The sequence below is a fragment of the Cygnus olor genome, chromosome 7 (assembly GCF_009769625.2).
Source record: "Cygnus olor isolate bCygOlo1 chromosome 7, bCygOlo1.pri.v2, whole genome shotgun sequence".
Classification (NCBI taxonomy): domain Eukaryota; kingdom Metazoa; phylum Chordata; class Aves; order Anseriformes; family Anatidae; genus Cygnus; species Cygnus olor.
In genome coordinates, this window is record NC_049175.1 from 24,623,796 (window position 1) to 24,636,886 (window position 13,091).

General features: G+C 44.7%; 1 protein-coding gene across 9 annotated transcripts in view; it reads left to right on the forward strand.

Annotated features, from left to right (window-relative positions):
- WBP1L (WW domain binding protein 1 like) overlaps positions 1 to 13,091 on the forward strand; it is a 57,255-nt gene that overhangs the window by 33,758 nt on the left and 10,406 nt on the right. For 7 of the 9 annotated variants that reach the window (XM_040563314.1, XM_040563315.1, XM_040563318.1 and 4 more), the window contains one exon: positions 9,127 to 9,229. The exons of 1 other annotated variant lie outside the window; for it this stretch is intronic. In XM_040563314.1, the coding sequence (XP_040419248.1) occupies positions 9,127 to 9,229 (103 nt within the window). Of the gene's footprint in view, positions 1 to 1,604; positions 2,356 to 9,126; positions 9,230 to 13,091 lie in introns of those variants that run through there. One more of the 9 variants, XM_040563323.1, reaches the window with a different exon arrangement.

The following is a 13,091-nucleotide window of genomic DNA, read 5'->3' on the forward strand; positions in this document are numbered from 1 at the left end:
TTCCCCACCCGTGGCATTTGACTGGGGAGCGCGGTTGCGTGAGGGCTGCTTTCTGGTTAGCGAGGAAGGAGCAAAGCTGCCGTTTGGGGAAAGAAACTCTTGTTTTGGCTGTGGTGGGGTAGGACTGCCGGCAGGGTTCCTCTTTGTGTCGTGCTCCTTTGCTGGTGTTGTTTGGTTGGTTTTTAGGGGTACTTTCCACAGTCCTTAAAATGGAATTCATATATATACCGTGCCTAAAAACTCGTGCCAAACTTTGAACCATTTTCTTGCGGGAGCAGTGTTTTGAGCATTAAACTCTCTTTAAAAGAAAAAAAATAGGCACGTATCTCTTTCTCTTTTTGTCTCTCTTCTCTGACAAAGGTCACCGAACAGAAAATGGCAACTTGCCGTGCCCCCCCAGTTTGGTGACTTTTTATTTTTTCTGGGAGATTTCAGCTCGAACAAGAAACTTGGGGTAATGTAATGGCTGGCCACGGGGAGTGGAGTGAGAAACGGTAGCAACTGCCCAGCTGCTCCCTGCTGGAGGAGAGTGCCAACTATTTGTTCTAAGGCTCGGGGAGAGCAAAACCTTTTTTTGGTCTGGGAGGCACGTCTGTAGGGGAATCTTAACTGTAAACTCTCTCCAGTGCTGCTGGGATCTGTAATCCACAATAAATAGATACCGCATGATATCAGAGTGCTGCCTGCAGTTTCTAACGTGGCATTAAACTTTCAAGATCTGGCTGTGGCATGTTTAAACTACCTACTTTGTGTCATGTAGAAATGAAGGGAAAATGACTTAACACTGCTGAGTAAACAGTTCTGTCTCTTTCCTTATCAGTTCAGGTTTTGGTGAAATGCAGCTCCCCCCACCCTGCTGATTTGAAAACACTTTTACGTAAGAAACTACCTCTAGCACAATGACCTTCTGTAATTGAACGCAATAGCTGTAATAATAGTTCACTTGTTAGCACTCAGGGCACAGAGACTTTCCCTGAAAACATAGGAACTGAACCGAGGAGGGAGATTCGGGCACAAAAGCTAAACAACTTCAGGTAACTCAACTTGTGATGAGGCACAGCTGGCTTAATGTTCGAGTTGCACGGGCATGTTTTTCTCTAAAGTTTCTTTTTCTGAATGGATCTTTTTGTTTTAGAAAGGGGTTTGGCACAACTGAGGGACTGCATGAGATGTAAAACCAGCAGTGAGGTGTGCTTCAGTTTCACTTGCTCAGACTGAGACCGTCTGTTTATCTCGGTGGGCTGGACGGTGCTTTTTTCTCTGCTTGTGACTTTTCAGCATAGATACAGAGGCATTTACAGGAAGCAGAAAAAGGTGTTGCCTCAAGAGCAGCTGAGCAAAGCTCTCGACTATTTTTATCCACTGATGGAGGATACGGTGGAAACAAGCTGCTTGAATGTTAGTTTTAATCATTTTTAGACTTAAAAAAAAAAAAAAAGTAGGTATTTGGGATTGTGTCCTGCGTGCAGATAGTATTAAGAAATTTCCCACTTGTAAAAGGGGGAACAAAAGAGTTGTTAGCGAACAGCGCTATTTAATTAAAAGCGTGGGAGGAATTCAGGAACATCTCGTCACGCATCCGCCTCTATTGTCTCTTGTGTTTGCCCTCGGACTGTAAACACTTGGGTGTCCGGGCTGCCTTTCTTCCCGTTTCCCTGCTCAGCACTAGGGGTGCTGCTCCCCGACGCCCGTCCACGCGCACGGAGCCGAGCGGGCGTCCTCCTGGGAGCTGCGTGGTGTGGTGGGATCCGCGACTGCCCACCACATCCAGCCCTCGCCTGCTGGCAGCATCTGACCACAGCATGATGTGGGGGTGCCTGTAAGGCTCCTGGCCCGGGAACCGTGGCCGTGGAGGATCCTGGCTTTCATTTTTGAGAGTTTGCTCAGGTGGAAGCTTGGAGACGTCCATCTGTGCTTCGTTGCAGAAACCTTAAAGAAAAAGGGAAGGAAGGTTGAAATGTTGGGTTCTTAACTCTTCCATTTTTTATTTCTTAATTCTAACTGGTCGAGGTTTCTGGTGTTGTCAGCTGTTTGGTTTCTAAAACAACCGAGCGCAGCGCAGCCTCTTCACGGCCGTCATTTCCTGGAAGCGGGTCTTTAGTGCGAGAGGGCCGGGGCTGCCGCTGGGAAGCTTCTAGCAAGGTGTTGAGGAAGTAAACACTTTCACGTGGCCAGTACAGCGCAAATACGGCAGTTCATGCCATCTGAAAGTGAAACTTGCTACAAACAAAAATGAAACCGGCTCTTTTTGAAGTATCCCGGTATGCCTGTTACATATGGGGAAGCAGTGCTCCTTTGAAGATGGCTGGTGATTTCTCCAAGATAAATGGATGCAGATAACCGATTGTTCCTTGGGTAAGGGTTAATAAAACCTCAGAGGTTCTGCATCCTCTGTAAAGGAGGTGAAGATGGGCCTGCTGTGGCTGATTAATCATGGCAATTTAAATATAATTCTCCTGATGCTAGCATTAGCAAAGTAAAAAATGCTGTGGATTAGAATTCCTGTTTTGGAGATTTTATTGTGCCCAGGACGGCTCAGAGGCATAACTCCTTCCCCTTTTATTTTACTTGGGGTATTTGGATGTTTGTATTTAACATGTTTCTTTTTCACCTTCAGGAAGACAAAGTTTGAGTAAGGTGTCTTAGGAATAAGTGTCCCGGCTTCATTTATTTCCTGGCCCCAGGTGTCCGTTGTAAGGCAGGCTGGCAGGAATTTATCTGCCGTGGTGCTGGGGGGCCGAGCCCCCAGGTTCCTGCAAAGCATGGCGATCGAAGCCAATTTCATCCTCACCAGACTTCGGTGCTTTCGTTCAATTGCTCCCACCAAAGGTCCAGCACTTGGATAGATAGCTGCTGGTTTATGTTCCACGGAACTAACAAACGTAGGGGGTTTGGATGCCGTGTGATGACCACGGTGCCAGGGGGGAGGCCGGGGGGCTGCTGGTGTGGCCTCAAGTGAGACCATACCACTCCTTGCACCTGGAGATTTATTTATGTATTTATTTTTCCCCAAGATAAATAGGGGTTAGTAACTGTTGGCCATGAATTGTAGTATACCCTACGACAAGATTTGGCATTCTGGCCTAATATTTTCAGCAGCGACTTTAACCTTACCACTTCTGTCTCTTATCTGACAGAGATGCTCATCTTCTCAAGTAGCTCTGTGTTTGCCTTCTTGTGAGCTGTCACCGATGGGCTTGGCTAACAAACACTAGTGGTAGTCTGATACGTGAACTTGAGTAAAAAGCCAGGTGGCACCTCAGCTGTATCAAATTGTTTTTCCTGCTGTTTCTAACACATGTATTTAAGATACTGGTAGTCGCTTCCATCTTGTTACTCTGTGTGCTTAAAGAATTTATATGGTTCAAATAGTGATTGTGAGTTACTAAAAAATACCTAGGTTTTACGTGCTAAGATGGTGTCACATGTTTGAATCCATCCTGCTTGGTTGTTGTGGGTGCAGTTAGGTACTGAAAGCAAGGGTCTGCTGCCTGTGAGTAGTGAGATTAGTGACATAACTAGGTCAGGATTTTGTTTTTAAATAGATGCTTACTACCAAAGTCCCCTGTGGGAGCCATGAAACCAGAGCGGTCAGAGGTTGAGCCTGAATCCTGTTAAATCCAGCAGCACCTTGCCCTCGGGCAGATGCCAGCCTGGCGGTCTGTCTCCTTCCCGCTGCTGGTCTTTTCACCATGTCCCACTGTTTGTAGGCCTGCTATTCTCTGTCCTTTACTCACCCATGGCACTCCATTATTAATCCTCACCTCTTTCAGTCCAAATAGTAATTTGCTGTGTAGTGCTGTACAAACGCTGTATTGAAGCTTGGAGAGAGCAGGGTATTAGAGTAGGTCTAAAAATCTGGCTATCCTATTGAAGAGAGCAATAGCATGCAGCCTGCTGCCAGCAAATGCAAGTTGCTTTTCAAAGTATTTTCTACGGTGTCTGGATGTTACCAAGGCTGGGATGAATGGATGCTCTGCCAGGCTGAGTGACACACGCAGGCCATGCACATGCAAGGTGCTCATACTTAAGGTAATGGAGGCCGGATTTCTCTGGAAAGAAGAGACAGAGCAAAAAGTTGAAAAGGTTATTAGATCTCAGCAGTATCAGCCACTACTGGTTTGAGTTACCTGGTTAGTGCCAGCTGAGGAGTCATCTTTTGTAGGTGGTTCACTGCCAACTATGCACTTGTGAGCGTGGGCTGCGGTGTTTGTTGCTGCAGTTGCACGTATTAATTTTCAGCTTGGAAAATAGCCACGCTGGTCTGGAATCTGCTCATCTTCATCTTTCTCCTTTTTGACACAGCAACAGCATTACCAGGTTAACTGCTGGTTTTTGAAAGTAGAAAAGTGCATTTTGAAGTTTCTCGATCCTTTTATTGTAATAATACTCCATTGTCTATCAGTTCTTCTTTCCCTCCATTTCCTGTGTTGGCTTCAGAGGCAATAAATCCTAACAGCTATGGCCATTAAACCCAACCACTTAGTTCTGAAAACCTGTACAAAAGTAGGATAAGGAGGTCTGATGACGTCCTTCCGTGCGTTGAGGGGCAGTTCAGCCAACATACAGGCTTCCACGAATGCCTCCTGTCATGATGGTGCCCCACATTTTGACCTTTAGTTTGTCACGTAGACTTCCAGCAGAGGTCCAATACTAAACTGGAAGGTGGAGAAAGTAACTGGCTTCTTTCCCTGGCTCTGACGTTAGCGTTAGCTGTAGCTTTAGGCTTGACAACATATGCCACTGCCTTGAGTTCTCTTATACCCACCACTGCTGGATATTTTAAGGATTATTTGTAAAAGCACTTGACAGCAAAAGTGTGCTGCTGGCAGAGTTGCCAGCATGGTTGTGGGTTTATCACAAATGCCAATGTATCAACAACAAAAAACAAGCAAAAACACATCTTTTTTTTTTGTATTCAAATGAAGCTGCTTTACAAAATTTGTATATGACAAGGGAAAACTGATCTAGAGTAGGGAAAACACATCTAGAGTACTAAGACTCTCTAAACACAGCAAGATGAGGTCTTCACATCTCAATGAGTTTCTTTAGAGTGAGCCTGCTCTACATTTAACAAGTGGCCTCTGTTAGATTGGAGGGGGAGATGAAACAGCCTCGGGGACTGCAGAGCCATCTCGTGAAAGCTCTTGCCTTTGAGTGTGCATGGGGGATCCAGTGATTCCAGTTTCCCAGATCTGTGTCAGCTCTTGCATTAATGCCAAGGAGGCAGCGATGTACACGGAGCCCAGAGTACGTGCTGCTTTACAGGACAAAGCCAGCTCCTTGAAATTAGCTGGAAATCTCCAAGGCTTTGCAGGAGGGAGATAACGGATGGCGTGTTCGGGCCTCTTAGTTGTGAAACAGGAATACTCTGCTCTAATGGAGCTGAACACTCTCTGAGAACAGACCCGGGTAGAGCTGCTTAGTAATCCTGTCTGGAGGCGTCTGCAGTTAGCCCAACAAAGGCTGGCGGGGAGGGATGTGCTTGCCTGGACAGCCAGAAAACAAGGCTGTCCTTCAGCAGGGAAGCCTGCGTCGGAATGCGATAGCCACTGGCTATTGGGGAAGAAAACACTTTCGGGAAGAAACCCTCCCCCTCTGTTGTTTTCCTAAGATTACCCTAAAAAAACAACGACAACAAAACCTCTTTGTGGTACTTCAATACAAACTCCGTGCTGCTAAGAGTGATTTAAAATGATCATGAAAAGTGCTGTTAGATGGGAACTAGAGATGAAGGCAGGTCAATAAAATGCAAATGTTCCAACTTCGCTTCTATTTTTCTTTCCCATATATATATTTCTTATCTATAATACTACTGTTTCAATCTTGTGCCTTGTCTGTGGCTGTTGGTGTGAAAGAGGAAGCACAAACCTTTGTGATATTGTTTCCAGGAGACATTTAGACTGTAGATAAGTACACTGCTGATATGTCTTAAGTAGTTAGTTTGGCAGCATATGATACAAAGAATGAATGGAAGAAGGAAGTAAAAATAATCTTACACTGATAAGAAGTATGCAGGATAGGATTTAATTAGAAATTGAAGCCTAATCAAAGTGCTCGGCAGAAAGTAGAAGTTTCCTAACAAAAAATGGTGCATCCTGTATCATGGCCTGGGCTGATAGCCGTGCATAACCTCTTCCTTGGCTTGTGAAACAGTGGACGAAAATGTACAGTGGCTCAGTTTTTTGCAGAAATGCTTCTTGACCTCAGAGGGGAAGAGGAAAGGAGACACCTGTAATGCAACCCAAGGCAGTGCTCTCCTCGTGTTGGAATTTTTGTCTGGTAGACTTTTCCTGGAGTTTGGGTGCCTTTACCTTTTATCTTTTTCCCCATGCTGAGTTGAGTAACCTAACATTGGAGGTAGCTGTGCTCTGAGCCAGGGCTTGGACCACGTGATCTGCTGGGATTTTTTCCAAACTAAATTATTTCTTGATTCTGTGAAACTATTTGGAAACAAGGGTGACAGCTCTGGGTCTGACACGTGGAACGGGTTCTGACGGCTCCACATTCCCAGAACCCGTCGGTGGCTGGGCTGGCAGAGGGCTGCACCAAGAGGAGCTTCCCATCCCAACTGCTATGCTTGGCACAGGACATCCAGTCCTGCATCCTGCCTGGGCTTTGAGGAGCAAAGCTGGTGGCCCCGCACCACAAAGGCTTCGACAACTTGGGCTTTCTGAACTGCATGTGCTGAGAGGAAACTGCGAGCCCTTGCGCATTAGAGAAGCTCCAGACAGTGAGTTTATGCCACAGTCTTGAACTGTAATTCAGATGGGAAAGCAGGATGTTGCTTGAGACTGGATCTCCAAAAGCAGAGGAGAGCCTATGAAACCAGGACTGCTGCAAGTTCTGAAGCAGGAAGAATATAGCAATGTTGAAGCTGATACAGGTTGCTGCTGCCAAAAGACCAATGTGTTCCTTATTGCTTTCCTTTTGGAGCAGGCAGTGCTGAATGGAACAAATTTTGGGGAGGAATAAACACAGGTGGTCAAGGACAGATCAGTGTTGTGATGCGGAGGAGATCCTGAAATGGCACTGTGGGACTCTGTTTCACCAGCTCCACGTGACTCGTTTGCTAGTTCAACATGTCACATTGATCTTCTTATGTCACAACCGCAGACCTCAGCTGGTGACTTTCTGGCTTGTGCATTATCAACAGGATTGCAATTTTGCAATGGGATCTTAATTTCTCAATTCTGTTGATGTGAGAGCCAAAATCTATCCTGTTCATCAGTTGCTTTAACTCTGCAAAGCCAACAAAAGTGAGGAAAAGTGTAAATAAACTAATAAGAACAGATGAGAGAAGAGATGTGTCCTGTTTCTAGCTCTTTTCCTGACGCAAATTACAGTTTTTGGAATGAGCAGTGTTCCTGAAGCAGAAAATGCTGTGCTAGCTCAGCAGCGTCTGCTAAAAGTTGCTATCAGACACTGTAATTACAGATGGAAAACTGCTCCTTGGTCTATAGGAAAATGTTGTTTCTACTGTTGATGTGCAGTGTTTTAAGATGAGAATATGAAATGTTTGCTTTAGCTACGTGCAGCAAAGCAATTCGGCCGTTTTGTCCAGCAAAGTGGTGTTCTCCTGGAAATGGGAAGCAGGTACCACCTTGGTGTGTCTGCGGTGAGTTGTAGGATAGCCCATTGATTTTTAGAGGCTTTTGGGAACCTCGTGGTGCCTGTAGCGGAAGGGGAAGTGGTTTATCTTAGGCAGAGTCATGTTTGCTAAACTGTGTCCACACAATATCAAAGCCTTTCCAAAAGTCATTTTGTCACAGAGGTCATAAAGCTGTAGTCGTTTTGGTTATGAAATTTGAACAAATTCTGGTTTTAGACTCAACCTGCACTTCTGGCTCATCTTTGTAGATTAATTTTGCCTGAACTTAGTGTGGGACTCTTCTGCGTTGAAACTGCTGCCTTTCACCACTTGTTCAGTGGGCTGATCCATAGTTTGAAAGGGACTTCATGTTTTGCACATGTGGTGACTATTGTAGAGGTTTATGCGAAGTGGGGCTGTGTTGCACTTACAAGACAGAAACAGTGCAGTTCAGCAAGCGTTGGGACCCACAGATGCACAGTCCTAGAGCCTGCTCCTTGGGTTTGCTGCTCATCCTAGCTGGTTGTTTTTTTTCTCTTTTATTTGAAAGGTGGTACTTAAATGATTTATTTCAACACATCTTTAGTATAAACTTTCCCATGCTTTCTTTGCATTATTAATAAGACATTTTAAGTGAAAGAAAGTGATAATTTTAGACTTTGTTACAGGTTTGCTTGCATCATCAGTGTATTTTATTAAGGTCTGTTTGTTTTCGAAGAGCTGGTGCACTGCCTTCTAACTTCCAGGTTGCCCCAACACCTCTTAGAGATGTACACACCACAGCCTGTAAAAGACTTCTGTTTTCTCATGTTCTGTACATTGTCCCACCCATGTTTTCAGACTAGCAGGAAACCATGGACTCCTGGGGGGGACTGAGACTTCACACCAGCCGCCTTTTCCATCTTAAGTGTCCTGAGGACCTGCTGGGTGATACAGTACAGCTGATTTGGCTCTGCTCCTGGACTACTTCACTGTTCCAGGAAGAAGTTTTACAGGAATGCTGATCTTATATAAAGCACGTGGCTAATTATGAAGGAATCATTTTAGATTGGAATCTTGCAGGAACATACTGTAATTATCACTGAGATCTAAATGAATCCAAGCAGTCTTTTCTCAAGTTATAATGTTCTGTTTATGAATGCATTTTTTTCACTTGGCGTGCAGCCGCAGTAATGCAGTGATATTGTGCAAAATGTGAAACAAATGATAACTCGTCTTTAAGAGAATGCCTGGCTCCCAAAACATGATAACTTTTAATGGAAAAGGAAAGGGATGATAAGAAAGCAGCGCTGTCTAGGTGCTAAAGCAATGTAACTCATGAGTTTGGAGATATGGGGATTTCTTCAAAACTGTCATTTATGGAATATATTCTTTGGTGGTCCCTAGTTGTATTTTAATCTCTTTATGTATTTTAAAATTTCCCAAGACCATAACTTGTGAATCTTAAATTGCTTGCAGATTGTTGGGTAAAAAAAAGACTATATTTACAGAAGATACTGACAAAACATCTTAAAAGTGTGTCTGTTTAATTTTAGGACAAGGAAACCTGCATGGGTGTCAACAATCAAAGTTACATATGTGAAACGGGCCACTGTTGTGGACAATCCCAGTGTTGCAACTACTACTATGAACTCTGGTGTAAGTCCTTCTGTTTTGTATGGTTTCCCTTCCTAATCTGCATGGCTGTCATACTACAGGTCTGGCTTGTGTCTCGTGGGGTGTTGTATTCAGCCCTTGTCATGCATTGCCATTGCATTTAGCTGCAACGCAAACCGGAGTTGACCTGGTACAGTGAGGGAAATATTGTTACAATGGGCACTGCCTGCTTTTTGAGGAGTAATGGGCTGTCTTACCACATTCATGACTGGAAATCTGTTGTTTGGTATTGTTTCTGGTTTGGGCAGTACTGAGGGTACTCAAAATAGCATTGTATGTGAGTGAGAAACCACACTTGAGGGACAATGCCAACATGCACAACTCTTGAGTTTGACACACTCAAGCGGAATTAATTCAGTGTCTTTCATCTTATTGTTTTAGTTCTTTGCAAGAATGACAGCTTACATCTGATTTATCTTTTTAAAGCTGTCCTCTCGAGGAGCAGGGCTGGGACGTCTATTCTCTTAAGGAAGCACTGTGTTGGGAGTACAGCTCCTTGGGTAGAGGAGGTCTTGGGCATATTTTGGGGGCTGCTGGGAGCTGAATACCGTGGGCTGTGAGGAACATTCATTGCCCATTGGCTTTCTTATCTCCTGGGAAATTTTGTGAAATCTGGGATTTAAAATTACCCATGTTTCTAGTGAATGGTTAAGTGATTGTACCTTCCAAGTTTCTTTAGAGGGCAACAGACAGGTCAAAGCAGGTCAGAAAGACTGATAAAGCAGCTGAAGGGATAGGAAAATAAGAAATGCTGAAGTTCAGAGGCGGACTTTGAGTTGCGCCTGGGCTGACAGTGTCTTCCTTTCCCGAGTAGGAACCATAAAGGGTTGAACATTGATCTTGACATGCTGTGGTACTGCCAGGAACCAAAGCTAAGAAGGCATCTGTGCTCCAGAAATTTGGAAATGTGGAACTCTGAACATTGCACCCTCACGTTAGAGACTGGTGACATTTTCCTACCACACCCCACGGTATCTTGTAGCTTTATGTAACTGTGCTATCTACTTAATCCCTCTGTGGTGCCGACAGTTTCACTTTCTCAAAGAAACGTCTGTGTGGAAATGTGGAATACATACGAAGAGCGTCACTTTACCTGGATCCAAGGACAGGAATAGCTGACGCTTCATCCTTTAGTCTGGAAATACACTCTTACTTTCCAGAGTAACCAGTGAAGCATGGAGGACATGGTTGTAAATTAAACAGGACTCTAAGGGACTTCTTGAGAAGGCATTAGGCATCAGGCCTGTAGTGCCTGGCTGTGTCAGTGCAAGTGGTACGAGTTGAACATGTTGTGGGCCTTTTGGAGACTTCAGAAGTCTCCAAACAGCAGCAGAAACTATTGAGGACGGGGTGGGTAGCTCCGGGGACACAAGCAGGCCGAGGTGCAGGCCCAAACATGCGGCCTCCTCGGAGCATCAGGCTCAGAGCAGCCGGCAGGGCGGATGGCTGGAATTTGTTCGGACCAAATGGGGATGCATGGAGAAAGCAGAGTGGGGAAGGTCAGGCCCTGCTTTGGAGTTGTGTGGGTGGGAATGCAGAGGAAGAGGCGTGTATCCAGGGGCTTATATGCTCTGTGGCAAACAGAATCTAAATTGAGCAACAGCGTGGAGTACAGCTGCACACTAATGCTTGCTGCAGTCACCATGTTTCTCCCATGGACGCCTTGAAGGAGGCTTAATTGAATTGCACGCAAACAATAGAGTCAGAACAATAGCCCCCTGCCATTTTAATGAAATGATTTTGCTTTTAACTGTAACTGCATGGCACGGACTTCTAGATTTGGCAGTGCCTGGCTGCATCATGGAAGGTCTTGGAAGATAAAAACAGATTTTATTACAGGGAAGGAGAACATTTCGAGCTGCTCTCTAGGGCAAGCACACGAGTCGCTTTGAGAGCATGGAGTAAACATATTAATGGCACACACTGATGAATGGTTCCTCGGGGGAAGTGGGTTTCTGTGTTGAGATTCACATTCCCCCTGCGTAGTGAAGAGCATCATATACCGCACTGAGATGAAGGGAACAGTGCAAACTCGAGACCTATTCTTGCAGGCTTTCTGCAAATTTGGGCAAATGCCCAACATTGATTTACAGTTGGTTAATGTTTTCAAAGCTTGCTTTGCCATTATGTGTGCTAGAAGGAGGTTTCTGGGATGGGGGGTGGAGGTGCGGGCGGGAGCATGTCCTTTTAAATGAAAACTCATGTTCTAGAGCGTGCGACCACAGCTGCAGAACTGCTCTGCTGCTCCACAGATTGTTGAATATCTTTGGTACGTATGTGTGCTGAGGCACCCGTAAGACCTTTAAGGTGAACAGAGGCGATAATTTATGTAAATAGGCTCACTAACAGTAGTGAACTGATGATGTGGCGAGCAACAGCTTTACACGCTAGGGAATAGATTAGCTTTTTAAAGGTTAATAATAATTTTTTGTTAATGAACAGTTAAATCGGAACTTTTCAGTATGGCTTCATGCTTCTCTTATGATTTGACTTTAACCAATGTATGCATGTACTGGAGTAACTCTTCAGAAGTTTCTACTCTTCCCAGAAACTTCTCTGACCACCAGGACTACTGTGTGCCTGAAAACTGGCCTTCCTCCTTGTCCTGTTGAATTAAATGCTGGATGTTTTTTTACCACCACAGCTTAGTGGGGACAAGAAGCAGAGGAGGGTGGCATTTGAAATGGAAAAGAAAGCTGGTCTGTCTTTGTTGGATATGCCTTTTGAAATGTGAGCCTGTCTTGTGGCCACTTGGAGGATTTCCCATAAAAAGGATCGTTTTTCCCCATTTAAGAATTTGAGGGAAGTTTGTCTTTGAAAATGGCTGACCTCAACATTTCTAGACAGCAAGTAAGGTTACAGTAATTATAAACCAGACCTTGAGGGTAATGGAATGGGATGCAAAATCAAGGTATTATTTTGTTAAGGGGTGGAGTGGAGGAATGGAGAACATGATATGCCAAGCAGGTGGACAGCCTGTGTTTAAAATTAGATAACAGCTTGGTTCAGATTCCCCACCCATCTCTTATTAAAAAAAATATAGTGCCATGTTGCCAAATAATAAAACTATATCCAGGTTTATATATATAGGTCTCATAGCTATATAAAGGTTCAATTAGTTCTTAGCTGAAGGTTGCTAGCTGTTAACTTGGGGGGAGAGGGGGGGATATTGCAGTATGTCTCTTAATTTTTATGGAGTAGGATTTTGAAAAGCAGAAGGGGAGAGAGAAGGAGCTTCACTGTTGCATCTCCCCACATAGGGGAAGCTGTCTGGATGGATGGTGGCTGAGCTGGTTGCATGTTTTAGCCTAACAATTTCCTTGGGCTCCCCAGAGAGGTCACAGTACTCAAGGGGGAGGTTGTGAGAGAACAGCAGCAGCCACTGGGTTTTGCTTGGTAACAGTTTTGATTCACGTCTGTTATGATGTGCTTGTGATTTGCTGGAGTTTTCTGATGTTGACCTTGGTCCAGGCTTGATGGGTGTTTTATTGCTTAAATGTTCCCAGATGCCACTTTTCAAACTAGAAGAAAGAAAGTAATCAAGGAAGGCAGTTACCTGCATTTTGTCGGTTAAGAATTAAGGCTCAGAAGTTCTGGATTTTCCAAAGTTTAAGCCTATAATGTGTTTTGAGAACCAAGTCCAGATCTCCTGACATCCATCCTTGTCTCCCCCTTGCCCTGATGAGGAGCAGCATGAAATTAGACAGTTCCTGAGGCACCGAACACAGCCAGCTAAGCTGCAGAAAGTATTTTATATGGTGCAGTTGGAAGAATAGTGTGCGGTGCTTCAGGAATTGCAGAGCATGGAAACAGGCAGCTGGTCACAGCACGCAGACAATCTCAG